At 41.3% G+C, this 26,200-nt stretch overlaps 1 protein-coding gene across 2 annotated transcripts; it reads left to right on the top strand.

Moving 5' to 3' along the window:
- The first annotated feature begins 13 nt into the window (after window positions 1-13).
- On the top strand, window positions 14-24,395 carry MBTPS1 (membrane bound transcription factor peptidase, site 1). Of its 2 annotated transcripts, none has more exons than XM_054198128.1 (22): window positions 14-202; window positions 1,387-1,644; window positions 2,063-2,266; window positions 2,643-2,753; window positions 4,060-4,169; window positions 4,557-4,673; window positions 5,654-5,721; window positions 6,339-6,441; window positions 7,210-7,361; window positions 8,365-8,526; window positions 9,099-9,243; window positions 10,359-10,547; window positions 11,141-11,313; window positions 12,312-12,427; window positions 14,439-14,595; window positions 15,472-15,596; window positions 16,622-16,699; window positions 18,487-18,627; window positions 20,966-21,097; window positions 21,609-21,735; window positions 22,418-22,548; window positions 23,563-24,395. In XM_054198128.1, the coding sequence occupies exons 1-22, from the start codon at window positions 16-18 to the stop codon at window positions 23,757-23,759; spliced, it is 3,183 nt and encodes a 1,060-aa protein (XP_054054103.1). In that variant the 5' UTR covers window positions 14-15; the 3' UTR covers window positions 23,760-24,395. The 2 variants fall into 2 exon arrangements, with proteins under 2 accessions (XP_054054103.1, XP_054054104.1); XM_054198129.1 differs by having other exon boundaries at window positions 63-457; window positions 21,603-21,735.
- Window positions 24,396-26,200: the final 1,805 nt, after the last annotated feature.

Below are 26,200 nucleotides of genomic sequence, written 5' to 3' on the forward strand. Positions count from 1 at the left end.
TATGGAATTTTTGGAATGAAACCATTTTCTTCTATGACCATGAAGTTTGCAAACATCTGGTTTGTTCTGGTTGTTATTTTACTCTGTGGCAAAAAACACTTCGGTACCAGACTAGGGAATTCCTCTCATGAGGCTCACATATGTCCTGGATGTTCTCGCCTTACTTTGAAAGTGGAATTCACTTCGAGAGTCGTGGAGCATGGTAATAAAGAGTTAAACAGTAAAAAAACCCCAACCCTATGAAGTTCAAGTGTATGTTACTGATTTGTGGTGTTTGTGACATTGTGACATTCAAAGAGTTTCTGTAGAAGCATATCATCTGCTAGATTCTCTACATTCAAAAAGAGAAACAGATTTTTTGCAAAGGTTCTCGGTTTAACTGGAGACAAGATTTAAAGAACGAGAGAGAGGGGAGTAAAGAGGATGTTAAAAGTAAGAATGGAGTGTGAAGGCTCAGGTGGGCAAGTGTGGTCACTTTGGTGTGTTTAGTAGCTGTTTGTTTCAGCCCAGCCAGTAGTATATTTGAGGCTCTTTTATGAAATGTAACCACAAGTCGGCCTCGAAGGTGTGAGAAAGACCGTAAATCTCTGTCTGTTTGTTCAAGAAAAAGTTTGGAAGCAGTAATGCATGCGTGGAAAACTTGCAAAGATAATTGCAAAGGGAGCAGATGAAAGGCAAAGCTGGCAGGTATTACTGCTGATATGTCAAAGGATAGCAGTAGGACACCTTGACCCTGTGTCCACTTGCTGCTTCAGGCACCCGTAATGTTTCTGCAGTGAATCTGTGTATGTGCCTGGGTGCTTAGAGGCAGGATGTCCGTGGAACCATTTTTGCGCGTTGTTAGCCAAAGACGTACTGTGGTGAATGTGGCGGTGTGCGCTGGGGCTCAGGTCCGCTCACAAATCACTAATCCAGATCAAGGACTAAACTGTTGGGACCAGCTTCTGTGCATGTCATACTTGGTGTCAGTAATTTGGACTAAACCTCAATACCATCTAGAGGCTAGATGTCTTTGAATCATACGTGTCAAGAAGCATATTGAATTGGCATATCGAGCAGTTGTTTGGATTGCTGGATGTAACAGTAAGTCTGTTACCTCTCCCCTGCTCCCCCTCATCTTTTCACCTTTCTATGATATTTACAATTCTGCCTTCCTTTCAAAGGTTTTTATCGTATTTTGCAAATTTCCTGATGAAAAAAAAAAAAAAGAAAAGCATTATGTAGCGCAGAAATAAATTGCAGATTTCTAAAAGCAACAAAAAAGTGATTTAAATTGTGATTATCTGTTCTGGATAAATTAAAACACAAATATTTGGACCTTTGCGATGTGAATGCACAAGTAAGCTGCTTAAACATCAGTTCTGATAAGTTGTGCTCTTGTTCCAGAGTATATTGTGGCTTTTAATGGATACTTCACAGCTAAAGCTAGAAGTAAATTTATTTCAAGTGCACTAAAAAGTAGTGATATTGAGAACTGGAGGATTGTACCTCGCAACAACCCAGCCAGTGACTATCCTAGTGATTTTGAAGTTATTCAGATCAATGAGAAACAGAAAGATGGAGTACTGACACTGGAAGATCATCCAAACATCAAGCGTGTAACACCGCAGCGGAAGGTCTTCCGATCGCTCAAATATTCAGAGTGTAAGTAATTTTCTGTGTGGTTGCATGAGATCTGCTTTGGAAAAGTCTTCTCAGCCTTTATTTCGGACCATCAGCTTAGTGTTACACAAATGAGAAGTGCCTTACAGGTTTTATTTAATTTACAAAAATCTGTTCTTTTGCCTATAAAATTATTAGGGTCTTGTCATACCTTTGCTAAAGCGTTGGAACAATTCCAACTACAACAAAGAAACCTTTCTTTTGCAGCAGTCAGTTAACGGAGACTGTGAGCCACTATATCTCTAGTAGATAAAACGTAAGCTTTTACTGATTTAGATCAGGGAAAATGGATACTCATCTGAAATTTTTGTTGTAGCAATATGATGTGTGTATTTGCATAAAAAGCTAATCTTTTGTGGTTTTCCTCATACTGTATTTTCTTCATCCTCATTCTGCGTAGCTGATCCAATGTTGCACTGCAATGAAACCAGGTGGACCCAAAAATGGCAGTCGTCTCGACCCTTGAGAAGAGCAAGTCTTTCTTTAGGTTCTGGCTTTTGGCATGCAACAGGTCGACACTCGAGCAGGCGTTTGCTGAGAGCTATCCCACGCCAAGTTGCTCAGACCTTGCAGGCAGACGTCCTCTGGCAGATGGGTTACACAGGTATGCTTTTGTCTCTTGGCTTAGAACAATTACCTTCTTTGAAAAAACAAGTGAAGTGTAAGGAAAGGCTAATTAGCTCCTATGTGTTAATCTCTCATTGGGTGCCAGTTCCGGAAAGATTGAGAAATACTTTGTTTTGAGATGCATTGTATACTATGGAGAGCTCTTCTGTGTATTTGTGTACTGTACTTAAGAGAAGTTGATCATATTTATGATCTGTGGTAGAATTTGTGAATTGGAATATGTTTTCTTTAAGATCTGTAACTGGCAGAGCTTGTAAATTGCATGCTACATTAAACATAAAAGTTTTCTTTGACTTGGTAGAATGGATTTGCTATCAAGCTGAATCAGAAAAAGTGGTCCGTTTCTATTGTAGGTGCTGGTGTAAGAGTAGCGGTGTTTGACACTGGTCTGAGTGAGAAACATCCACATTTCAAAAACGTAAAGGAGCGAACAAACTGGACTAATGAGAGAACCTTGGATGACGGTGAGTTACTGTGCACAATTATCCAACTATTCCTGACACTGCCACGTTCTGTTTCCCATTGTAAAACTGTCGTTGCTGCTGTGGTGCTAACATCTGTTGAAAATATCTATCTTGAGATTTTAAGCTTAATTTTGCAGCATCCCAAGCACTTTGTATACATACCAAATTCAACCAAGAGTATTAAGATTCCAGAAGGGTGTTGTGTAAGTCTTCTTTGAATCATAAGTGGCGTTTCATCATAGCATTTGAAAAAAGTCAGGGCCAGAAGACATTATGCAGGCATAAATACATTGTGAAAGTAGATGGAGGTGAGAGCAAACCCCGCAAAGCTGTTTCGTTCTTATTCCTTATGTATTCTGCTGTTTCACAGTGCATACATATTTCTGTACTTATGAGGGAGAGCATTTTCCTTCTTTATTGTGCAGTCCTAAACTAATCAGAGTTTTGGCACCTTCCTGTAAAGTTTTTATAATCTATATAGTTTTCATCAACAAACACTGTGCTGACTCATGCCCATCAACGTTCCAAAGAACTTTTTCTTTTCTCTGCAGTGTGTTTTCATGTTGACCCTAGCTTTCCCTGACCATATGCTTTCACAGATTTTTAACTTCATACACTCTGAGTCAGTGAGTGAGCTGGCAGTTTAATCCCTTTAGAGTTCAAGGTGTATGCATATCTTGCTCAGTCTTGTGTGCACCTCTGTAGTTTTATCCTGTGTAGTATTCTTGGCATTGCAGCACGTGCTTTTTGTAGAACTTGCTATTAGTTCTCTGCCCAGATGGTTGCTGAACAGGCAGATTTGGAGCACAGAAATACAATGCACGCAGTCCTATAAAGCTGAAGCTTTTTTTTTTTTTGAGGGGAGGAAAAAAAAGTGTTTTCTTATTTTTCATCCTTAGCAAATACGGTTATTGCAGTCAGGATGAAAATCGTTTAAGAAGTTTATGTAAAAATACGTTGGCCTTGTTATGTGCATTTTCCAAAATAACCTCTTTCTCTCGTGATCACTTTGTGTGGCTCTTGATTTCGCCGGTAGCAATCAGGAGCAGGTAAACTGGAGAGTGTATCACTCTGAGTTTCATCAGCTGGTTGTCTGGCTAGACAGTGCTGGAAATTCTGGCCCCAGTGAACCCAGTAGCAAAATAGGATTCAAGAAGACTAGGACTGAATCCAGTGTTTGCGGGTTGTTGTAAAGTCTGTTAGATTTATGTGATTTTTGGTATAGGCAGTGTTTAACAGTACAATCCTGGACAATGAAATAGTTTGTCTTCTAACTTCTTATTATGTTTCCTTCTCCCTGTGATAGGTTTAGGCCATGGGACTTTTGTAGCAGGTGTGATAGCCAGCATGAGAGAATGCCAGGGATTTGCTCCAAATGCAGAACTGCACATTTTTAGAGTGTTCACCAATAACCAGGTACTTATTTCACATGTGTTTCAATTTTTGCCTTTCCAGATGAATGCTGTGTTAATCCTTTCCTGTGGGAATATTGCAAGCACTTGTAAATGTTAACATATTTTCTTTGATAAGTGAGAAGGATGCATGTTTCTATCTGAAAGAGACTTACTAAAAGATATCTTACAGTTTCCAAATCTGGCGTATTTTCAGAAATAAGGTGTAGAAGTCTGATCTGTGTGGTCTTGGAACAATCACTCAAATGTACTGAGCACTAGAAACACTAGGAGACCATTGTCACTTTTGTGTTTATTTTGGTGTTGTTTTCTCCTCTCTGTCTGAAGTCTGTATTGTCATGGAGTTGCTGGATTTTCCAATGACAGCTTTTTACCCCTCTTTCTTACATAGGTCTCATATACATCTTGGTTTCTGGATGCCTTCAATTATGCAATTTTAAAGAAGATAGATGTGTTGAATCTAAGTATTGGTGGGCCAGACTTCATGGATCATCCATTTGTTGACAAGGTTAGTACGAGGAAATAAAGTGGTCATGGCGTTTATATCCCTCACACAAATGCTAGACTTGCAGAGCTACTTGCTTGCCACAGCTGCTGACAGGTTCTGTGGAGTTTCATTTGCACGAGAGAAATTTTGTACAGCATACAGGCTTTTAGGAATATATTTAAGGAATGGATTTTAAAAAACCCACACACAGCCAAAATATTCACAGAGCTATGGATGCACGTCCTTTTACTGTATGTGCTGCTAGGAAGCGTGACTCCCAAGCCGGCAACTAAGTGGGCCCTTAATAGAACAAGCTTAACTGAAATCTACGCTTACTTTTTTTCATGGTTAATTTATTTAATGGAAAAAATACATATAGTGTGCATTTAGCAGCAAATTGTTAAGAACAAATAGGTAAAAAGTATAGGTAGTTGATTCAGCTATGTGATAAGAGATTTGTTTCAGGATAAGACACAATTAGTTTTTGTCTTCGTAAATGTCATGGTTCCCTGAATTGTTTTTCTGTCCTTCAAAAGCACTAAGTGAATTAGTTTATGTTTTAAAAAAGGATAAAATCTTTCTTTGTGAAGAGTAATTAAGGGATTTGAGGCATAGAAATTCTTCCTTCTTTTTATGATAGTCTGCATTGAGTTTTAGTTTGACAGTGACTTCGCTACTCTCCCCAGAGTATTACGGGGGGGGCTTCAGAATAACTTGACTTCAGTATCTGGAGTGCTTTGTTATGGGCAGGAGTTTTTCCTTTGGTGTAACCTAAACTTGTATTATCAGCAGTGTTGCTGTTGAGACTGGGTTGTTGGTCACGTAATCTTAAGAAAGCTTGGAACTTAATACTGAATATACCAGTGAGATGTATTTCGTAAGTCTCAATAAGAGAGAGGGGCTGGACTAATTGTTGGCTTATGTCAGGCCCCATGGAGTGTACATTTGTTAGAAAAGTCTCTTTTTTGTGGCAAAGCCTTATTGTACATTATTTTTTGTAGGTATGGGAACTGACAGCTAACAACGTCATCATGGTCTCTGCTATTGGCAATGACGGCCCTTTGTATGGGTAAGTTTCAATGACCACTTGAAAGAAAAGCAATTATGTTGTTGTTATATGTTTTTGGAAGTAGTTGTGCTTGGTCAGGAAGTTTTGCCTCCTCCTTTTTGCTGTAATCTATTTATAGAAAGTGATTCGATTTAAACTCCCTCTTTCCACTGTCTTTATCACTTGCTGTAGTAGTACAGCAATTTGTGAAGTACTTAGCTAAATATTTTTCATTGAAACAGTGGAAAGTCCGTAAAAGAAGAATGGCAGGACTTCCAGCTGACATTTCCCTGTTAGTTTGAGCAGACATCTTTGGGTACTGACCTTGGGCTTAAGGAATATAGAAGGGATCAAACCAGAGTGATTTGTGGTATATTTCTAAAATAAATGCTTAAAAATAGATTTCATTTTATCTTCAAGATACATGGTTTGATAGTTACTGGGTTAGTTGCTGAGTTACTAACTGCCTGAAAAGTTGCTCTCACTGGTAAGTATACATGTATTGGGTAGAACCAGATTTTTTTCTGTGGAGGTTAAAAAGAGTGTCTGGCAAAAATCTGATGGCCGCATGTCCATTATCAAGATAAACTTACGACTGTCCTGTTTTTTTGGTCTTCCTACTTCCCAACTTGTTCTAGGACTCTCAATAACCCTGCTGACCAAATGGATGTGATTGGAGTAGGTGGCATTGACTTTGAAGATAACATAGCTCGCTTTTCATCTAGGGGAATGACCACTTGGGTAAGATACTTTGACTAGGGCCAGCCATACCTGCAGCCAAAATAAGGGCCTTGGCAAGGGAGTCTTTTTTGAAGGGGTAATCCTGTGCAGATGGTATGCTTTGGAGTAACCAGTGATAAAAGATTTCATCAAAGATCAGAAGAGTTAAGAGATTGTAAGTCTTTAAGCAAGAAGCTTAATATTCTTTGCAGGGTTTCTCATTATTAATCTTGACGACTGTTGACATTCTTGATGTATTTGTAAAATGTACAGTACCTTTTGGTTTACGGTGAGGACTTGCCTGTGTGGTTAAATATGCAAAAACGAAAGCCTGCTCTTGTCCTTTAGTTTAAAAATCCTAGGGTTTCCAGATGCTACATGTAACATTGCACTTATTTGCCTGTTGAACTGAAGTGACAGGTACTGCACACGTGATTTCAGAGGAGATTGCATTGTGATCTTGATTAAGGGGACTGTTCTATCTTTCTGTTCGTGCTGCATCTCATTCATTAGCCAGGTAGCGGTATGGTTACCATTTTGTCAGTGGTTTCATGCTTAGCATAGGTACTAAAGTAATCAGCAGTAATGTTAATGTTGAAACATTGAGAACTAGTCATAAACAGCTTGAGTCCTTCTTCAGGTGTTACTTGCTATTCCGTGATGCTGAACCTTGCCTAATTTAGTTGATAATCTTACTTCTGAATGATCTGCAGTCAGTTTAAATGCCCAGATGAAGCAACCAGTGTTCATTATGTATTAGAGCAATAATCTGTCTGTTTTCTTTCACAGGAGCTGCCTGGAGGTTACGGTAGAGTGAAGCCTGATATTGTTACTTACGGCTCTGGAGTGAGAGGTTCTGGTATGAAAGGTGGATGCCGCTCTCTCTCTGGGACAAGTGTAGCATCTCCTGTGGTGGCGGGTGCTGTTACTTTGTTAGTGAGGTAAGTCTTAAATAAGAATCTCTAATAAAGATACTGATGCAGGAGGGTCATAAAAGGCCCTATAAAGGAACCCACCAAATAAACCTAAATTGTGTTTAGATGTAGGAAAACAAACTTGGAGGATAAAATCACGGTTCTTCCGCCTGAGACATTACCTTGCCTGACTAGCTCCAAGTTTCCTGGGAAAAACTTCAGAACTGTTTTGAGTGGTAGTTATGTCTTTGAAAATGTAACTAAGCAGAAGAGTACTATGAAGTAATTCTGTCACATTTTTAAATCATTTTGAATTGCTGAGCTTGTTGGTTGTGTTGTAGAAGAGTGTCCTGGTCTTTGAGCAGCTGCTCAAAGTAGGCACCTGTAGCAGGTAATTATCTAAGTACTTATAAATTTTATAGGATTTAGGGTTTTATGGCTGTTATCCGCTTGCATAAGTCATCTGTTGCACACTGAAGAACTTAGAAGGAAGTTGCAAGTCTGTACTTTGTGTTTCTCATTGCTACTACATAAGCATGAGACGAACTTTTATTTGAAAAACATTTATGCCGAAAATTCAAAGTCATCATCGTATTTGCTCTGTAAAACGATCTGTTTTTCTTCGAACAAAGCTGTTTTTTTCCCCCCAGAAAAGTCATGTTGCAAAAGATACCAGCAAGTTTCCAGTTACAGAGGCTTTGATTTTCAGAATATTTTATTTAGTATATAAAAATACTACCCTGATTGTAATGAGTGCTAGTCATGGAGCACATTGTAAGGAGAAAAATTCATGTAATATTAGTTTTTAAGAGAAATGTGTCAGAAACTTGTCACTCTTCTTCAGCTGTTGCAGTGAGAAATCAAGTAATAATAGACAAATGTGAACTGTAGATCTTACTCACAACAACTGTGGTTTTGATTGCATTTTCTTTAAATCAAATGACTGTTACGGCAGAGTTTACCATTCTACAGCACTAGCTAGAAACTGGAATAAAGACCACCAAATGTGATGTGTTGCTTCCTATTTCAGCACAGTTCAGAAGCGTGAAATGGTGAATCCAGCCAGTATGAAGCAGGCGCTTATCGCGTCAGCACGTAGACTTCCTGGAGTCAACATGTTTGAACAAGGACATGGCAAGTTGGATCTTCTGAGAGCTTATCAGATCCTCAACAGCTATAAACCGCAGGCCAGGTTAATTTTAATCCTTAATTAATCAATGATACACTATAATCTGCTCTATTTCTTGTAAGAGAGCAGGTGATGCATGTGCAACTCAGTTGAGCAATCTGTGCTTATGCAACAAAGAGGTCTTGCACAGATTTTATGTAATCGTGAAGCACGAATTTTGACAAGAGTGGATGAAAATTCAATGTATTTTCTGTGTAAGTTATAGCAGTGTAGGGGGTGAAGTAGCTGTGAGAGCTAAATTTAATTTCTCTTTTAGCCTCAGATGTTATGAATAATGTAACCTAGAACACAATGGAAAAGTACTTGAACTTTAACTTTCCAGAATAAGAACGTTCTCACTATGACGAAAAGTTTCTTTTATTTTGTGAAAATCTTTTCACGAAGCTTAAAAAAAAAAGAGAGGGAGGGAAAAAGATTTTGGGGCAGATTTGGGAAGCGAGGTGAGAGCTTGATGGAGTAATTAGGACTGGCATGTTTTATCTGTAATTTTTTCATAGTTATGTATGGTGGCATGTTCTTTTGTTTATTGATTTTTTTTTTTTTTTTTTAATTTTACCTCCTCCATCCTGCTGTAGTTTGAGCCCAAGCTATATTGACTTGACAGAGTGTCCTTACATGTGGCCCTATTGTTCTCAGCCCATATACTATGGAGGGATGCCAACTATTGTTAATGTTACTATTCTTAATGGAATGGGAGTCACTGGGAGAATAGTAGACAAGGTAAGACTGGACATTGTTCCATGTCCTGACTATTAATGTTGCTAAAAGCTTCCCAGAAAATATTATTTTAGCTATAAATTTCATAGAACAAATCAAATTTCTTAACTGCTGAGAGCAAGAGATGCACAATGTTTGATTTTAAAGGACGCGCCCAGATTAGTAAGGTTTGTCAACGTGAACTGTCAACAAGTTTTCAAGCAATGCATTGGTTTCAGGGGCGTGTAGCGTTTTACCTTTGTAAAACCAGTTTGGACTGACAGGTACTTAGAGATTTCTTTGTATTCTCTGATAGCAGTTAAAATCTTCTGGATGGCCTTTCCTTATGTTTTTTTTTTTTTGGTCTGGAGCATAAGCAGTCTCGATAAAGGATCCGGACATTATAAATCATGCCTCTTCCATGGGTCAGAATGACCTGAATGTGTTGACTTACCAAGGTCTGCTGCAAAACCTGTTCTTCTACACCGGTGATGTTGAGCATGTTGGTTGACTAGGGAGGTTTTTAATGATTTTTTTTTTTCATGAAGCTTTAAGTAAGTTTAAACGTAGAACAGATTTGGGAAATTATAAAGTTAAATAAGGCACCTATCCCAAAACTCTATTCAGTGTAAATGAGCTTAATTTCAACATTTTAGTGTGAATCCTGAGGTCTGTTTTAGATTTAAGCTTACATTAAAGGGTATTGAAGCTCTTATCCAACATCATTAGCTTATGGCAGTACTCAGACACAGCTGATGTAATTTGCCTGTGTCTGTTATAGCAATAGCTCTTTTTGTTACCAAAAGGAAATTTTGTGTTCTTCCCAATAAATTCATGCACAGGACTGTAAAATGCTAAAACGGGTGCACTTAGGCAGCATGCTGTTCATGTGGTGTCTTAGAGAGTCCTGCCTCTGAAAAGCCTGTAGTCAGATCGTTAATGCTGTCAGGATTAAGGATTAAGTTGATTCACCGACACAACACCAACCTTTTGGGCTTTGTGGACATTTTTAAATGTGACATAATTTCAGAAAAGCTAAGATTTGTTATTTCTTTGTGCAGAGGAAGAGGGCTATGTGTGCAAAAATATTGTGACTGCAAATACTGTCTTACCAGTGTTCTGTATTCTTCCTTTCACAGCCAGACTGGCAACCCTATCTCCCCCAAAATGGGGATAATATCGAAGTGGCTTTCTCCTATTCCCCTGTTTTGTGGCCTTGGTCTGGATACTTAGCCATTTCCATCTCCGTAGCAAAGAAAGCAGCATCTTGGGAAGGCATTGCTCAAGGTCATGTTATGATCACAGTATCATCCCCTGCAGAAAATGAAGTAAGTTCCGTGCGTTTTGGTTTTTCTGTGATAATTATTATTAAAACTGCTTCCCGATAGGCAACTACCTTCTTTTTAAGGGGTTGCCCTCGTCCCACCATTTGAAGCGTAAATTAGATTGGGGTCAGGAAATTGAAGAGTACAAATAATAATCTTTATAGTTGACAGCAGGATTAACCTGGGAATTGGATATGCTTTAGAATCAGAAAACCTCTCATTGAGACAAACTTCATAATTTCATTTGTTTATTGTGAATTCTAAGTAACATGTTTTGAAAAAGAGATAACTTAAGTATATTTCTTCTAGAACCATGCTTAATTGTTCCTGAGAAGTTCTTAAGGTTTTAAATGGTTGAACCAAGTCACAGTTGTAAAATATTTTAAGTATTTTACATTCTGAGCATAAATATAAATACTACTAAAAAATACTATGGTGATTTAAGGCAAAAGTCATCTCTCTGTCTCCAGAGCTGGTACTGGTGACTAAAAGTAGATTTGATACCTCCGTTTTTTTGGTCTTTTACAATCCACAGTTAACTGATTAATATTCCTGTGGGGAAAAGGGATTTCACTGTATTTTGTTCTGTCCTTCAGTCTAAGAATGGTGCAGAGCAGACTTCAACGGTGAAGCTTCCAATAAAAGTGAAGATTATTCCTACTCCACCTCGTAGTAAGCGAGTCCTTTGGGATCAATATCATAATCTCCGTTATCCACCAGGATACTTCCCCAGGGATAATTTGAGGATGAAGAATGATCCGTTAGATTGGTATTTATCTCAGGTTCTATTAAATCAGTGTTTCTTGACTGTGTGTTAATGATATGGGATAATTTTACTGAATGCCAGAGCGCTCTGCTTTTTTCAGTGTGGCATGGGATTACCTTGTCTAAGAAATCCATGAAAAGCACTTGGACTCTGCATGCTTTTGGTGCAGGATTTTTTTTTAATGCTCTGTGGTTTTATTCCCATGAAATTAAAAGGCTTTTAAAATGCACGTTTAAGACACTGAGATTTTTGTTTGGCTTTCAGAGTGTAGCGTTTTTCTTTTCTGCTCTGATTTTTCCTGGGAAGTTAAGGGGGACACGTTATTAGCCGCTTCAGCATTCGCTGATCAAAAAAGCATGAGCAATTTGAAAGACTGAATCCTCAAGAAGAAACCCCTTGTCTGTTGAGGGAGACTGTCTTCGAAGCAGGGCTGACCTGTTTTCTTCCATAGATGGAGAGGGAAACCATCCATAGGAAGAATCTTGCACCAGTGTATAAGTGAGGATTAATTGGGTCAGTGACCAAGACATAGGCTTTGGGAAAGCTGCTTGGAGCATGCAGATAAGCAAATGAGGAGGAAGTCTCTGCTGAGTTTCAGCAATTATTTACACCGCGGTCCTGTGTGCTTCTTCCAGTTAGTAGTTAAAACTGCTCCTGCTGGCTCTTTTGTGCAGAGGAAGTCCTGTGAGGAGCATCTGGTTTTAATGCAGCAGCGTTTCTCCATGGTGCGATGCAAAGGTGTAGAATTGTGCTTTGTAAGAAACATGCTCAATCTCTAGCTTTGACTGTATAACTGACACTTCTCTGTAGCACTTGAAACCAGTGTTAATTTGTGAAGAATTTTGCAAAGAGGAGATCGTGCTTGGAAAACTGCAGGTTATCATTTGAAAAAAATGGACCTTTTAGAAAGGAAGCTAGGGAGTAATCTATAATTAGAAGATTAAAATCAGATTTCTGCATGACAGATTTAATTGTCTTCAACACTTTTCTCTTTTCCTAAGGAATGGTGACCATATCCACACAAACTTCAGGGACATGTACCAGCACCTAAGGAGCATGGGGTACTTTGTTGAGGTTCTTGGTTCCCCGTTTACATGTTTTGATGCAAGTCAGTATGGTAAGCACCAGTTAATTGCCTTGTTCTCCATACTGTTAACTTCTTCCTAAAATTACCTGGGTTTTGGAACAACAAAACTTGTGGGGATGCAAAGGAAAATTCTTGTGGTAGTAGAAAAATACTATTATAACAGTGGGTGTATTTATTATTTCTATGCTGATATTTACTTGTGGGAAGTGTCACTGCTTGGGAGTCTAGCAGAATTAGTGCAGTTTTCTATCCTCATTATGAAAAAATGAGAGGGAAAGACCACCTCTGAGTGGGTTAGAAAACCCTCTGTATTCAGTCCCACAAAGGCAGACCTGTATTTGCCAAAAGATTTTGGCACAGTCACAGTGAAGCATGATGTGAATAGCAGACTAAAATCAAAAGTGTCCATTCTAGTTTTTGGTGGGTTTTTTTTTTTTTTTCCTCAGCAGCGGCATTTTAAAACATTGATTTTTGTGGGTAGATAAGAGAGCTGGTAAAGTATTTCATTCAGCCATATGTGATAGCAAAGCAGTATGTGGCTTATTTCCTCACATTCATCAGGAAGGAGATTTGATAGATTTTCCAGGCAGGGCACAACCAAGCAGTCCATGCTCTTTTCAGCTCCAGTTTCCCCATGTATTTAACCATGACATGCTCCAACCGGACCCTCTTCTCTTTTGGGCTGCGACGTTCTTCAGTGGACTGCAAAGTGAGGATGCATTCTCCTGACAGCTTTCTAGTTCTGGAAAGGTTGTTGGTAGTAATCTTTTGTTTATCTTGATTCTTCAATAAATATCTCACCATTATTTTTTGAGTTCACCGAATGTGCGACTAGATACAGAAATGGTAACCCTTTTAAAAAATTAACAAAATAGTTTCTCTTCTGAGACCACCAAGTTTTATAGTTGATAGGGAGCAACATTAGGCTGCTTCTCTCTCCTCTGATTCACCATTACCTTGTACCTCATTTCGTTAGTAGTTTGTTGGGCTTTCAGAATTTCCTCAACGTGAAGAAGTGAGTGGGAAAATGCAGTGATCTGTGGTCCGTCTACCACTTCTCTCTAGCTTGTATTGTCTGCAGACTTGGTGAGGGTGCGCTGTCCCATCGTCCATGTCATTAACATGGTTTCTACAGGATCTTTATCAGAAGGCTTTCCAAATGCAGACTGCCTGGACTTGTAGAAGTGGCCTCATTACAAGAGACTGTGAGACGCGGGGCGAGCATCAGTGCTTGATCAGATTGCTCAGGGTGTTGTCCTGTCGAGATTTGCGTTGTCTCTGAGGATGGAAATTCCACCACCTCTTTGGGCAGTCAGAAAGTGAAGAAGCAAAATGACTTGATATTTAGAACCAATCTAACAGCATAAACGTATTTTCAGGGAATAAAAGTTATTTTTCTGGTTGTGTTTTTCAGTGATGTAGAGAAAGTTGAGCTTGCTTGTTGACAGCAGTGGGAGAGGGTTATATGAAAGTGGCAATGGCACTTTAGTCAGGTCTACTAAAATGCAGCTGTGATTTTCAAGATCCAAATCAAGCCAAGTTTCAGAATAATTGTTGTCTACCTGGCTGCAAATCTGCAGTCGCGAGTGGGGTTAAAATTGGAGCAGTGAAACACCTTCTCACTAGGGTGCATCTACATGCGCACTTTCATTTGGATCAGCGGTGAATCTCCTGGTTGTCCTCTTCTGCCGCAGTTTGGCTCAGTTTATGGAGCATTTGGGTGAGACCAAACTGCAAAATATATACCTGACATATGGGGGCATTCAGTTCATGAGACTATACAAGCACGAGTTGTAAGTAACACCCTTAAAAAGCATATTATGCTGCCAGACTAATTTTTGGATATACTTGTAAACTGAATTGTCTTATATTTCCCATCCTTAAATGTGACTTCTTTAGGTGAGCTGCCAGAGCAGGGCACATGGACCAGGTGTGGTGCAAAATGAGCGCTTGTGTTGACTTTTGCCGTGGGTTGTGTGAACAGCTATAACATTACTGTGACCAGCCTGGTGTGAACTCTTGTTTTTGGTTTTACGCACAGGGACTTTACTGATGGTGGACAGTGAAGAAGAGTATTTTCCTGAAGAGATCACCAAGCTGAGGAGGGATGTTGATAATGGACTTTCACTTATAGTGTTTAGTGACTGGTATAACACATCCGTGATGAGAAAAGTCAAGTTTTATGATGAAAACACAAGGTATTGATTTGTGTCAGTTCTTTGGGAAATAAAATGCCATAGAATTGCGATTTTATGCACATATTACCCTAAAAATACCAAATGTGATACGCTGTACTCCAGCACTTGCATGATACCTGTGAGATGGGACTACCTGAAGAGCAAAATTGACCTTAAGCAGCAGCTTAAGGAGAATACCTGCTTATTTTATCATGATTGCGAAGGCCCCCTTGGTAATGTATTCTTCTTTTAAAGCCAAGAAAAACATTTACAATGAAAAGAAGTAAGAAGCTGGAGACTGACAATCAAAGAAAAATGGATCTGTTTTCACTTTCAAGGAGCAGAATAGAAAGAAAATGTGCATTGCAAACAGTATCGCCAGGTTATGCGCCTATTATTGATACTATCATATAAAGAGAAAATACACCAATATCACCCATGGTGATAGACACCCTCATAATTACTGTCATTGTCAGCCTGTTTTGTGTTACTGTTCAGCTAGAAAGATCTGTTCTGCAGTTTGTGAGCAAGTAACGTTTTGCTTCATTAGAAAAATGAGAAGCAGATTATGGTGACTGTTGCTTTTGCCTCATCTTAGCCAAAGAAAGAGCGTAAGACTGAATTTCTTTCTAGCAAATAAAGTTTTCCATGGAACAGAAATGCACCGAGAACTTTACAATAGTATTGCTTAACTTTTGCTCAGAAGCATTGGTGTCAGAGAGACAGCTGCTCACGTGCCCCTGGAGTTAAATAAGGCTTTGGGCTTTGAGATGTTGTTCATTATTTAAGTGACTTTGAAAAAGCCTGCATGGGGGAAGACACCTGACTTTTCATTGTACAAACTGTAGGAGTGTATTCTGCGTACTAATGAACTGTGTTACGCTGTAATTTTTACAGACAGTGGTGGATGCCTGATACCGGAGGTGCTAATATACCAGCTCTCAATGATCTGCTTTCTGTCTGGAATATGGCCTTTAGTGATGGGCTGTACGAAGGCGATTTTACTATGGCAAATCACGAAAGTGAGTACTGCAGTCTCTTGCCGACGCAGGCTACAGTGCGTTGTTTGGAAAATAGTTTTCTGCGAGAATGAGATGGAGAGAGAACCAAGGGAACCACTCAGATCCAGTGAGAAGAGTCTCATAAACATGCTTAAACGATTACTTCCTTGGTAGACTCTATGTGAAAAAATTTCAGATCAGGTGATGCGTGTCCTCAGTTGAGGCTTGCATTCCAGGTGCTGATACTTTGCACAGTATTGTTGGGGTGTGTCTGTATTTGTCTGGACTATAAATATTAGTTGCTAAGTTGAAACCTTTGGTTTTAATTTTACAATTATGTGGAAATTTGGCATTTTCCAAGAAAGACGTCCCTATTGATTTTCTTCCTCCAAAATTTCGATTTAGACATGCATCACAACATCCTGAAATGTTTTGTAAATTCCTGTTCTTGTAATCTTTTGAATTGTTCCCCCTGAAATGAATATGTTTGGTTGGTTTCAAGTGCAAACTTTGTGGTTAGGCCACAGGTCTGACACCTTACCATTTTCTGACTTTCTAGGTCTAGCCGGTCTTTCTTTTTATCTGATCAAGTCACTTGATGTTTTCAAGCATTGTTTCCAAATCTCTGTCTTCTCACTGGCTCATTTGGAAAGTGTATGTGAAAAGAGAAGGCACCAGCGTTGAGGTCTCTCTATACTCACCAGCATTGATTGAAGGAGGCAGGTTCTCTGTAGTATAAAAAATGATTGTTAGTGTGAAATACTGCATTTCTCATGGCGTTTGATTAAGCTTTTCAGTTTAAAAAAGATGATGTCAGTCTCCTAAATGGAAAGATTTGAAAGCAGTATGTAAAGGTGAACCTGCAAAAGCTGTGCTTAGAAATGCCTTCTCTGTGAATACACATATTGGTCAAAATACGCAAATTTAGAGCAGTGTTCTTGGGAATATTTTCTTCTATGCTTGTTCTAACAGCTCACTGAAATATGGTGGGAAGGGAGGGAACGTCATTTTTAGTCTTTAAACTGCAGTTTTGGTATGTCTTTCAGTGAATTACGCATCGGGATGCAGTATTGCAAAGTTTCCAGAAGATGGCATTGTCATTGCACACACTTTCAAGGATCAAGGTATGTGCTTCCTTGTCTTTTTTCTGTGTTTTGAGAACTATGGAGTTGGTGCACAAGGAAAGCTACGAAGTCTAAAGGTGTAAAAACAATGGAGGGAAAAATGCATCGGCAGGGTAGGTATTTCTTCATTTTGCCTAGAACATGTCGTTGGATGCCTAACAGGCAGCTGCAGTGTGGCTCTGTGTGCACTTTTTGTGTAGTACAGCAACATCCAAGTGTATATATGCAGTCGTTTATTGTGTTTGCCGTATATAAACACATCTGCATGGCAGGGGGGGAGCGAGGGAGGGAGAGTGAGTGTCAATTTGACAAGTAGCCTGCTAGACCTGCCTTCTCTGGTGGGTCCTTTTCGTTGCAGTCATGAAGCAAAAGAGCGCTTCTGTTTTGCTTTTACTTTCTGAAGGCAGTGTCTAAAGTAAAGGAGACTAAATACTGAATTTGAAGTTTGTCTTATTTTGTTTTTTGAAATGAATGTTAGAGGTGGGAAACCTTTAACCTAAAACCAGCTTTCTGCAGAATTCATTTTAGTTCCTTCAGGAACTGGGGTGTTTTCGCTCCTGCTGCCTATCGGAGCTTTCAGTTCACAGGGGATAAAATGATTGGATGGATTCGTAAGGTACAAACGGCAGGTTTATAGCCAGGTGTCCTCTGGGTTTTGCTGCATGTACCCATCCACACTGGGAAGGTTCCTGTGCTTTTTTTCATCTTTTCTGTTCATCGATTATCTCGGTTAAAATTGTAAATATCTTGCGAACACGTCTTTTAGGTTGCCGGTTTATTACTCAGATGCTTGCAGTGCTTTTGGAGGCAGGCTTTTGAATTATACTCCTTCAAAAATTGCTCTTTACAATATTGGTATAAGTGTTCCAGAAAAGGCTGAGAAGCCGATCTCTGAGACGTGGCAGGGCTGGACGTAATGAAAACTGGGTCTACCTGCCAGTTCAAGGAGCGGCTGCGGTGAGGAGGGAGTAAAATTTGCCAAAGGTTCAAGTTGGGGAGGGCGGGGAGGGGGGGGAAAGTGGGAAAACTCACTTGAGTTTCTTTTTTTTTTTTTTTTTCTTTTTTGGCTTAGGTATCCTTGCTAAACAGACCTTTTCTTTGTTGTTGAACTGAAAGCTGAACAGACAAAGCACAAGGGTAACTAGTAACTGCAGAGTTGCAGAGAGATGCAAGCCCAGCAGTCTTTAAAATGGGCTTCCCCTGAATGGCTGCTTTAAATGGGTTAAATCAAAGCCTTTGTATTGGAACTGCTGCTTACGGAGAGACAGATGTGGTATTTCATGGAATGTCTCTATTCTCTTTTGTAGGTTCCATAGCCAATTTTCTTGTAGGAATAGGTAGGCATGGCAGCAAAGTAAGTTGGGGAAGAGCAGTGTGCATTGTCATGGCTCATTTTTAGGTTACTGTGTCCTGTAGATTTCTGCAGAAGGACTAAAACAACATAAAGCAATTTGTAAGGCAGATCATTTTGATTTTAAACCTGTTGCTGAAAATATTAGGATTTTTTGTTTGACAATATTGAAGATAATCCAGCTTGTGAGGTCTTTTTCTGCTTCTCCACCAAAGAAATTAAAACATTAGTTATCCGTAGGAAATTTCACAGTCAGGGTCTTGGAGCCAGTTTCATTGTAACATCACAGGGTTTTTGAAAATATTTTGCATAAATATGTTACATGAAAGAGTGGCATAACTGCATTTGTAAGTTTGCAGTGTAGGCTGTGTTGACTTACAGGGAAACTGATGTTGATGCTCTGCGGGCTGTGAAATTTATTTGTGCTTTGCTTTAGGTCTTGAAGTTTTAAAACAGGAGACTGCTGTAATTGAAAATGTCCCTATTTTGGGACTTTACCAAGTTCCTTCCGAAGGTGGTGGCAGAATTGTTTTGTACGGTGACTCGAATTGCTTGGATGACAGCCATCGACAGAAAGGTCTGTAAGCTTCAACACGCAGGAAAAGTTACTGTCTTAAGCTGACAGCTGTCCAGTGGGGCTTTTACAGCTGTTTTCTAGGGAATCTCTAAATATTCCAAACTGGGGATTAATCTCAGTTCTGCAGAGCTCTACTGAAAACGCTGCAATGTGCCATTACAACAAAAGAGCACCCCACATTAAATAGCCCCCTGATAGATGAGAGCATTCCCCCTGCCCCCCGCATAGGCTACTTGGCTGTTTTTCTGTTCCACAAGCTTTGGGGGCTGGTTTTGGGGTGGGGTTTTTTGCTGCTTTGGGGTGGTTTTGTTTCCAGAAAGCAATGCTGTTACACATGCTTGATTTGCAGTTGGGAAGGGGCCATTAGGGGACCCCTTCACTTTTTCCCCAGTTGCATATTCAGAATGTTTATGTAGTAGAATGGATTTTACCTTTTGAGTTTGCGCATCAGCAGTGTTTCCTGGGAGGATGTATGGTAATGTTCAACATTTCAGTTGTGCATTACTATTTTCAGGTTATTCTACTTTGACACAGACCAGCTGGTGTAATTTTGTCAGAAAGTAGGAATTCCTGTTTGGGTTTTCAAAGCGCTTGTTTGCAACTTTGGGTGGCAAGTGTGTGAGTTGCGTGCGCATATGGTTTCTGTGACTCCCAGAGAAGCTGTTCTCTCCATGTGGTTGATCCTTATAAAACCTTTTTCCAGCACTTTGATCTGACTTTTAAAATTTTGAAGAGGTTGATTGGGTTTCTCATGACATGTAAAGCACAAGCTGGTAGATCTGTGGCTCGAGAAGCCGAAGATAATGCAATATGTGAGGTCTTTTTCTGCATTTCCACTGAATGTGGTGTTCAACCTGAATTTTCTTTTTGTGATGAAAAGTATATTTATAATTGTTTTAAGTTTTTGTCACTGACATTTTAAAATGTTGGGTTATGTAATCCATCCCTTGTCTAATTTCTTTAAGTTTAAAGAAACTTACTGCCTAAGGGAGCTCTCTGTCTGTAGCTCATTTCTTTTTCTCCCAAACATTTTCTTTTTCATTGAAAGTTCTGCAGTTTCTACTTATCTGTCTTTGAGTGGCTTCCAGTGAGTTCCCGTCACACCACCGTATCGGTGCCTTATGCGCTGTAGGTTATTGAAAGCACGTAGCATAAGAGAAGATATGTAGCCTTAAATTAAGTAATAGAAAATGGTGCTTTGTGACCTCCCTAATGCTGTTAAATTCAGTGTGACCTGTGAAGCAAGAAAAAGTGGAAGGCTCTAAAGAAATCCTTTAAAATTAGCTTTTAAGTTGTGAACCAGGAGCTATGTCTCCTGCAGAGACATCAGTGGCTTTAACTGAGGTAAATTCCTAACATTTGTGAATATAAATCCTTAAAATCTGATTGACCTCTTTAAATATCAAAGGTGGGAGTTTAAGGGACACCAGGATTATGAGGATTAATTCCCATTCCCCGCCAACTGTTCCTGGGGGGAGAAGTTCTGAGAAAAATAGTTTGCTGAGTGGTGGAAATAGCTGATAAGGCATTGTCCTACTCGTGCAAATGGAATTTTTAGAGAATTGTGATGTTAACTACCTGGACTCCTTGTTTCTTAGGGGTGGCTCTGGATTGAGGTAGTAGTAATTCAGGAGAGAATCAAAATGAGGGTTCATGCGCTGTTGAAGTGCAAAGGAAAACCATGATCAAGTATATTGTGGCGTTGGTGCCCAGCCTGGTCTGTACCACAGCTGCCGTAGGTACTGCTTTTGCTTTAGCTGGGACGTAGCCGGAACCTTTCCCCTTCATTTGTTTATTTATTTTTTTTAAGCTTGGGAAAGCAAATGAGTCATAGCTTTCAACTGAATACACCACCTTGTTCTTACTTTTCTTTGCAAGGTACTTTATCCTTTCAAAAAAAATAGTTAGTTCTCTGTTTCCCTCTTTAAAATGGTATCAGAAGCTCTGAGCTTCCTATTTCAACACCAAAAAACCTCGTAATTTTTGCAGGGACTTGGATGGCCTTGCACAACCTGGAATTCTCATATTTGAGACCTGTTCCTGCTGTCCTGCTCCCCAAAAGAGCCTGATTTGGTACACAAGAGAAGATACCTTGAAACTGAAGGGATTATTTTTGTGTTTGTGTATTGGGGTGTGGATGTGGGGAGTGTGTTGAAAGTTGAATCCTTCTGAAATTGGGCCTAGAACTTCAGAAAGAGAAAAACAAGAGCCAGAAAAACTGATGGCATGTCTAAATGTCATTACAGCCTTCTTAACAGAAAGATAAGCCATTTTAAATGTGCATATCTTGTGCGTATGCAATAATGTATGTCTTGTTTTGGGGCTATGAAATCCACAGATTGCTTTTGGCTCCTGGATTCCCTCCTGCAGTACACTTCCTACGGGGTGACACCACCAAGTCTCAGCCATTCCGAAAACAGACAGCGGCCGCCGTCAGGAGCAGGCTACTCTCTCCCCGAGCGGATGGAAGGTGAGAGCCTTAATTTCCAAGCAGAGCCTGCAACTGAGGGAATTTTAGGGTGGGATTGAGGAAGACTCAGGCAGACCCCTTGAGTTATATGCCAGTAAGGTTAGTTTGGTCTGAGCTCTACAACATGTTTTTTTACTAGAAGAGAGCACTTACTGTAGGCATTTGTCATGTTACAGTTGGGATGACTAAGGAAAATGTTCTGTTCATAGAGTAGGAATTTTCAGATGCCTAGTTCTCTAGGGAGCATTCTAGTTACTAGCTATGGAGAGTGTATAAAGCGTTCAGTCTTGTCTCACGTGCTGCCAGCAAAACTTGGATCATTGTAGGAGCACAGTCTTACTGTTTTGTAAGGTACCCTTTGGTTAATTTGAACCGAGATTTAGCTACAAGTCGCCTTTACTCTAGAGAGCTCCAGGTTTTACAGCAGCTCTGTTTAGCCGGAGGCAAATGTCGGTGACTCGTATCCTACCAGTCTTTTGGTAACCCAGTCTGTCTCTGCTGTGAGTTGCAGGTAACCATTTGCATCGATACTCAAAGGTGCTCGAGGCTCACTTGGGAGACCCTAAACCCCGGTCCCTTCCTGCTTGTCCTCACCTGTCCTGGGCCAAACCACAGCCTTTGAACGAAACTGCCCCCAGGTTAGTGTATATCTTCATTATAGTTGTACGAGAAGTCTTGCTTTTGAGTTCAACTGAAAACTTATCTGTTCCATCTGTTTTGGAAAGGGACAGCTGGAATGCCTTTCCGAGAGAAATGCCAGATTGCAAAGAGGAAATAACGATTAATGGCTCTTCAGTGAATAATTCTGACTCACCTTACAGCTACACTGAAACTGTGGGATTTTAAAAATAGCTTCACAAGTCAGTTCACTGTTGTGATTGAGTGATCCCAAGTTAGAGTGAATGGTCTTGCTTAAATCCGTCGTCACCGTGTGCCTTTGAAATAGTTTTCTGAAGCAGCTTCTTGGACAGCTTGCCTAACTCTGCCTCTGGTGTATCATTTGCCAGTCACTTGAAGGAAAATGTGTCTGCGTGTAGCCCATACTTGTCTGCCGAGCTGCTAATGGTAACTTTTGGTACTCTGTGTGCAAAAAAGAGAGTTGTTAGTAGTTGCCAATCTAAGTGTGTCCCTGTGGCGCCTGAATTTAATTTCAGAGGCCTGCAAACTGCAGAACCTAAAGAACAGATCGGATTATCATTTGGGTCCAAACTAGTGAGTTATTTGTAGGTTCCAGCTGTCACTTTCTCTGTATCTTTCTACAAAATTCCTTGCGCTGCTGAAGTAAGCGGGCAGACACCTCTGTCTTTAAATTTCTTCTAGCAACCTTTGGAAACATCAGAAGTTACTGTCAATTGACCTTGATAAAGTGGCTCTGCCCAGCTTTCGACAGAACCGACCCCAAGTGAGACCATTGTCCCCTGGAGAAAGTGGAGCATGGGACATTCCTGGAGGTAAATATTGAAAAAAGTGAAAGTTGCTGTTTTGCTTTGCTTTTTGTATAAGCTTTGAAAAAGCAACAAACACAGCGCAGGGGGAAAAGAGGCCATGTGTTTATTTTCAGTTGTGAAAAACGTGCAAATAATAGTATGGCTGTGTTGTAAAAGCCCGAGAGAAATATTTTTGCACATGAATAGTTTATTTAGAAGAAAACATGCGTGTCATACTGGGAGGAAGATTTTGGTGGGTGTTTTTTGGGTAATTGAGATTTATTTTGGTGCTGTTCAGACCGACGGGTGTCAGCAGCAGTCCCTCTCCTTGGGAGCTGTGGCTAGGTACCTCCTGCGAGTTAAAATTCCTTGTGTGAGTGCACAAAAGCGGAGTCCAGAAGAGTTTGAATGGTGCTTTGGGCAAGGTGTTACACTACAAATGATGTAGAGCACTTGAAACGGCTTTCAGTCTAATGGCGGGCTGCTCTCCTGTACTCGCTTGGCACTACAGGCCCAGCTGGAAGCAGCTCAAAAGCCTCATGCATGCTCCTTTTCGCAGTCTGAGCTGCTAGACCAAAAGATGCCTGTCAAACCGAAGGGTTTGGTTCTACAGCTCATCCTCACCGTGTGCGCGCACAGCCTCTGGAGCAAGCACAAAGTCACTTCCCTCGTGGCATCAGGATTTGGTGTGATTTATAGAAATTGCTTAGTGGTGAATTTGTGGTCAAGCGTTTGCATGGCCCTTCTGATGCGGAACAGGAGATTGTTGTTGCAGGGGAAATCTGGGTTACACTCTTATGTGCCCGGATAGGCCAAGGTGGAAATACTCGTGCTTTTCTGTAACGTTAGCATCCTGTCTTATTTTCAGTAATCGGTCTGCAGTTGTTAATCTTCTTGTCTGAAATGTAATCCGATTAATAGCTGTTTCGTCTTTGAACAAGAGTTACTGTCAGATCGTTTGGGTCGGTAGCGTTAATACTGCGAAGACTCGTAGCTCATGCGGTCGCTAGTCGCTTCCACACCTCTTTGCCTTTCTAGGTATAATGCCAGGCCGGTACAACCAGGATGTGGGACAGACTATTCCGGTCTTTGCTTTTCTTGGTGCCATGGTGGTTCTGGCGTTCTTTGTGGTGCAGATCAACAAAGCGAAGAGCAGGCCAAAGAGACGGAAACCACGAGTGAAGCGACCGCAGCTTATGCAACAGGTTCATCCACCAAAGACGCCTTCTGTTTGAAAGCTCTCGTGTGCCAAAGATTGACCTCCTTTGACCAGTTGCTCTGCCGGGCGATCCATCGCTCCCAGTGAAAGTGCAGCGAATGCGGCACTGATCTTACTGGTGATTCACACCTGACATCATCTCATAGTCTTTGGTTTCTGGAGAGAAAAGAAAAAAGGACCTCAGTTGATCATCTGTACATAAAACTGCAGCTTTAAGCAGCCGAAGCCACCAAAGACTTGAATACTGTTTAAATGGCTGCTTAGTCACTACATATCCCAAGAGGGGAAAATGGACCTTTTTTTTTTAAGCTGACCAAACTAAAATTTATTTGTTTAGAGGCTATTTTCTATATTTATTGTTGGGGAGGGCGGGGGGAAAAGTCACTTTAAGGGCCTCTGCTAAGGAAAAACAAGTGCATTTTTTTTGGACGGAATGCAATTTTCTAGAATGGTATTATGCTGAAGAGTATAACATACACCGTTGAAGGAGGGAGGGGGCGAGAGAGACCAGTACAAATCGGTGAGGCGTACTCCTGCAGTTTATTTTTATAAAGCCAACTACCATGATGTTTTGTAATTTTTGGTCATGATTTCACCGTTGTTGGTGAAGCAGATTTTCAATAAATATGTTATCTATATGAAGCTAAGACAATGTGGTAGATGGCCCTTCCTCCCACTGCCAGTCACGGAGCGCAAGTTGTTGAGTAGAGAAAACACTTCATGTCTCCCCCTCTTTCCCCCATCTCTTTATCCTTAACAGCAGCATCCCGGGCTGTAGACTTTCCTTTGGAGCGTTAAAGGGGAGCCCTGAGTGAGCCCAGAGTTTTGAGCACCTTCAAAACCACAGAAGCAGCTCATGAGGAGAGAGCTCCCGAAGGGCAGCTCAGTGAGGAGCTGTGTAAGAAACTGGCGTGGATGGCACCTAACAGCATAGTGTGGTGTGTCACAAAGCCAAAAGCCCTCTGGCCTTTGGTTTGTCCTGTTTGAAAGCCGACGACTTGTTATGGGCTTAGGTAAGGACGCAGGCACAAGTTGCCCCTAGCCACGCAGTGTGGGTGAATGTTGCCATCATTGAAATGGCTTCTCTTTTGTAGCGAAGCTGCGAGTTTTCCCCTGACAGCTGCTTTTATCACTGCTCCAAATAAGAGTGCCTTATCCCAGGAGGAGCAGGGAGCTGGTGGCTACCTCGGTGAACAAAGTGGTGCCCAGGCAGGGAAGTGGCTTGTACTGGTGGGCTCTTGGGCAGCTCGTCGGCTCCTGCACAGCCCTGGACACGGCTGGAGGGAGAAGGTGCCAGGGACAGCCCTGCTGGGCCGTCTGACTGCACCCACCCTGTTCGGGGCTTATAATCATGGATGGTGGTGCTGGGCCTTGGGAAGGGCGCTGCTGGAGAGAACATTTCTCCATGCGGCCTGGGACAAACCTTCCAGGAGGTGGCCATGGAATAGGTTTCACAGTGCACAAGCGTCCTGCAGAAAGGATCAGGAAAACCCATTTTCCCTAACCTGGAGAGCGGTTGCCTCTCCCCAGCCTGCCTCTTCCCTTCCGAAGATGCGCTGGAAGAGCTGACATCCTGTTGCTGTGCCAGAGGAGGGACTGAGCTTTCACTTTGGAGCTGTTAGTGGAAGCTCGCTGGGGCTGAGGAGACGGTCCCAAGGTTGGGCTGCTGCGCCATCCCAATGGGGCTGGGGCCCACTGCTCCTCCCGCTCTGTCCATGCTGACGGGGAGGGGATTTTGTCCGACTCACCCATGGCATCGGGGTCTCTCGTGGGACGAGCAGCCAGCCACAGCTCTGCCAGTCACACTGGTCGTGAAAGAGCTGTCAGTAAAGGTGTAAAATCTCAAGGGCCAGACCTCAGAAGACGTTGCAGGTAGCAAAGCCTAATGTCTGCGTTTTCATTTGTCCGAAACAAGGACTGTCCGAAACAAAGGCACCTTTGTACCTTTGACTGTCTTCAAACGAAGGGAGCCCTTTTTCCAGAAAAGTAAGGGGAGGAGGGCACCTGCTGAGGCAACACAGCAGTGGGTGAAGCTGCCGAACCATAGGGACCCTCGGGTTATGGCTTGCACCCAGATAAATGGGAGAAAGGGGGGAAAAATAAGAGTGAGGGAGCCCCGAGCCACTGAGCGGGGAAACCGCCCGGGGGTCTGTGCCGGCATGGGGGGTGGGCTGCGTCCCTTTGATTTGAGGCGCTCCAGTCGGAGGGAGCCTGGAAGGCTTTGGTGTCGGTGCTAATGAGGAGGCTCGCTCCTCTCGGCACAACGCTAATGAGAGATTACAGCTCCGCTGCAGCCTTGAAACCAGAGTCAAGCTGTGTCAAAGCGCCAGTCCGAATAAGAGCCTTTCCCAGTGGCTGGTATTTTACAGCCCAGTGGCCAATTTCTAAATCGTAGAGGCCAATTATTTCTGAAGCCTTTGGTGTGCAGCTAATGAAGGCCTGGAAGGGCCCTTCTAA

Source organism: Rissa tridactyla, chromosome 4, assembly GCF_028500815.1.
Source record: "Rissa tridactyla isolate bRisTri1 chromosome 4, bRisTri1.patW.cur.20221130, whole genome shotgun sequence".
NCBI lineage: Eukaryota > Metazoa > Chordata > Aves > Charadriiformes > Laridae > Rissa > Rissa tridactyla.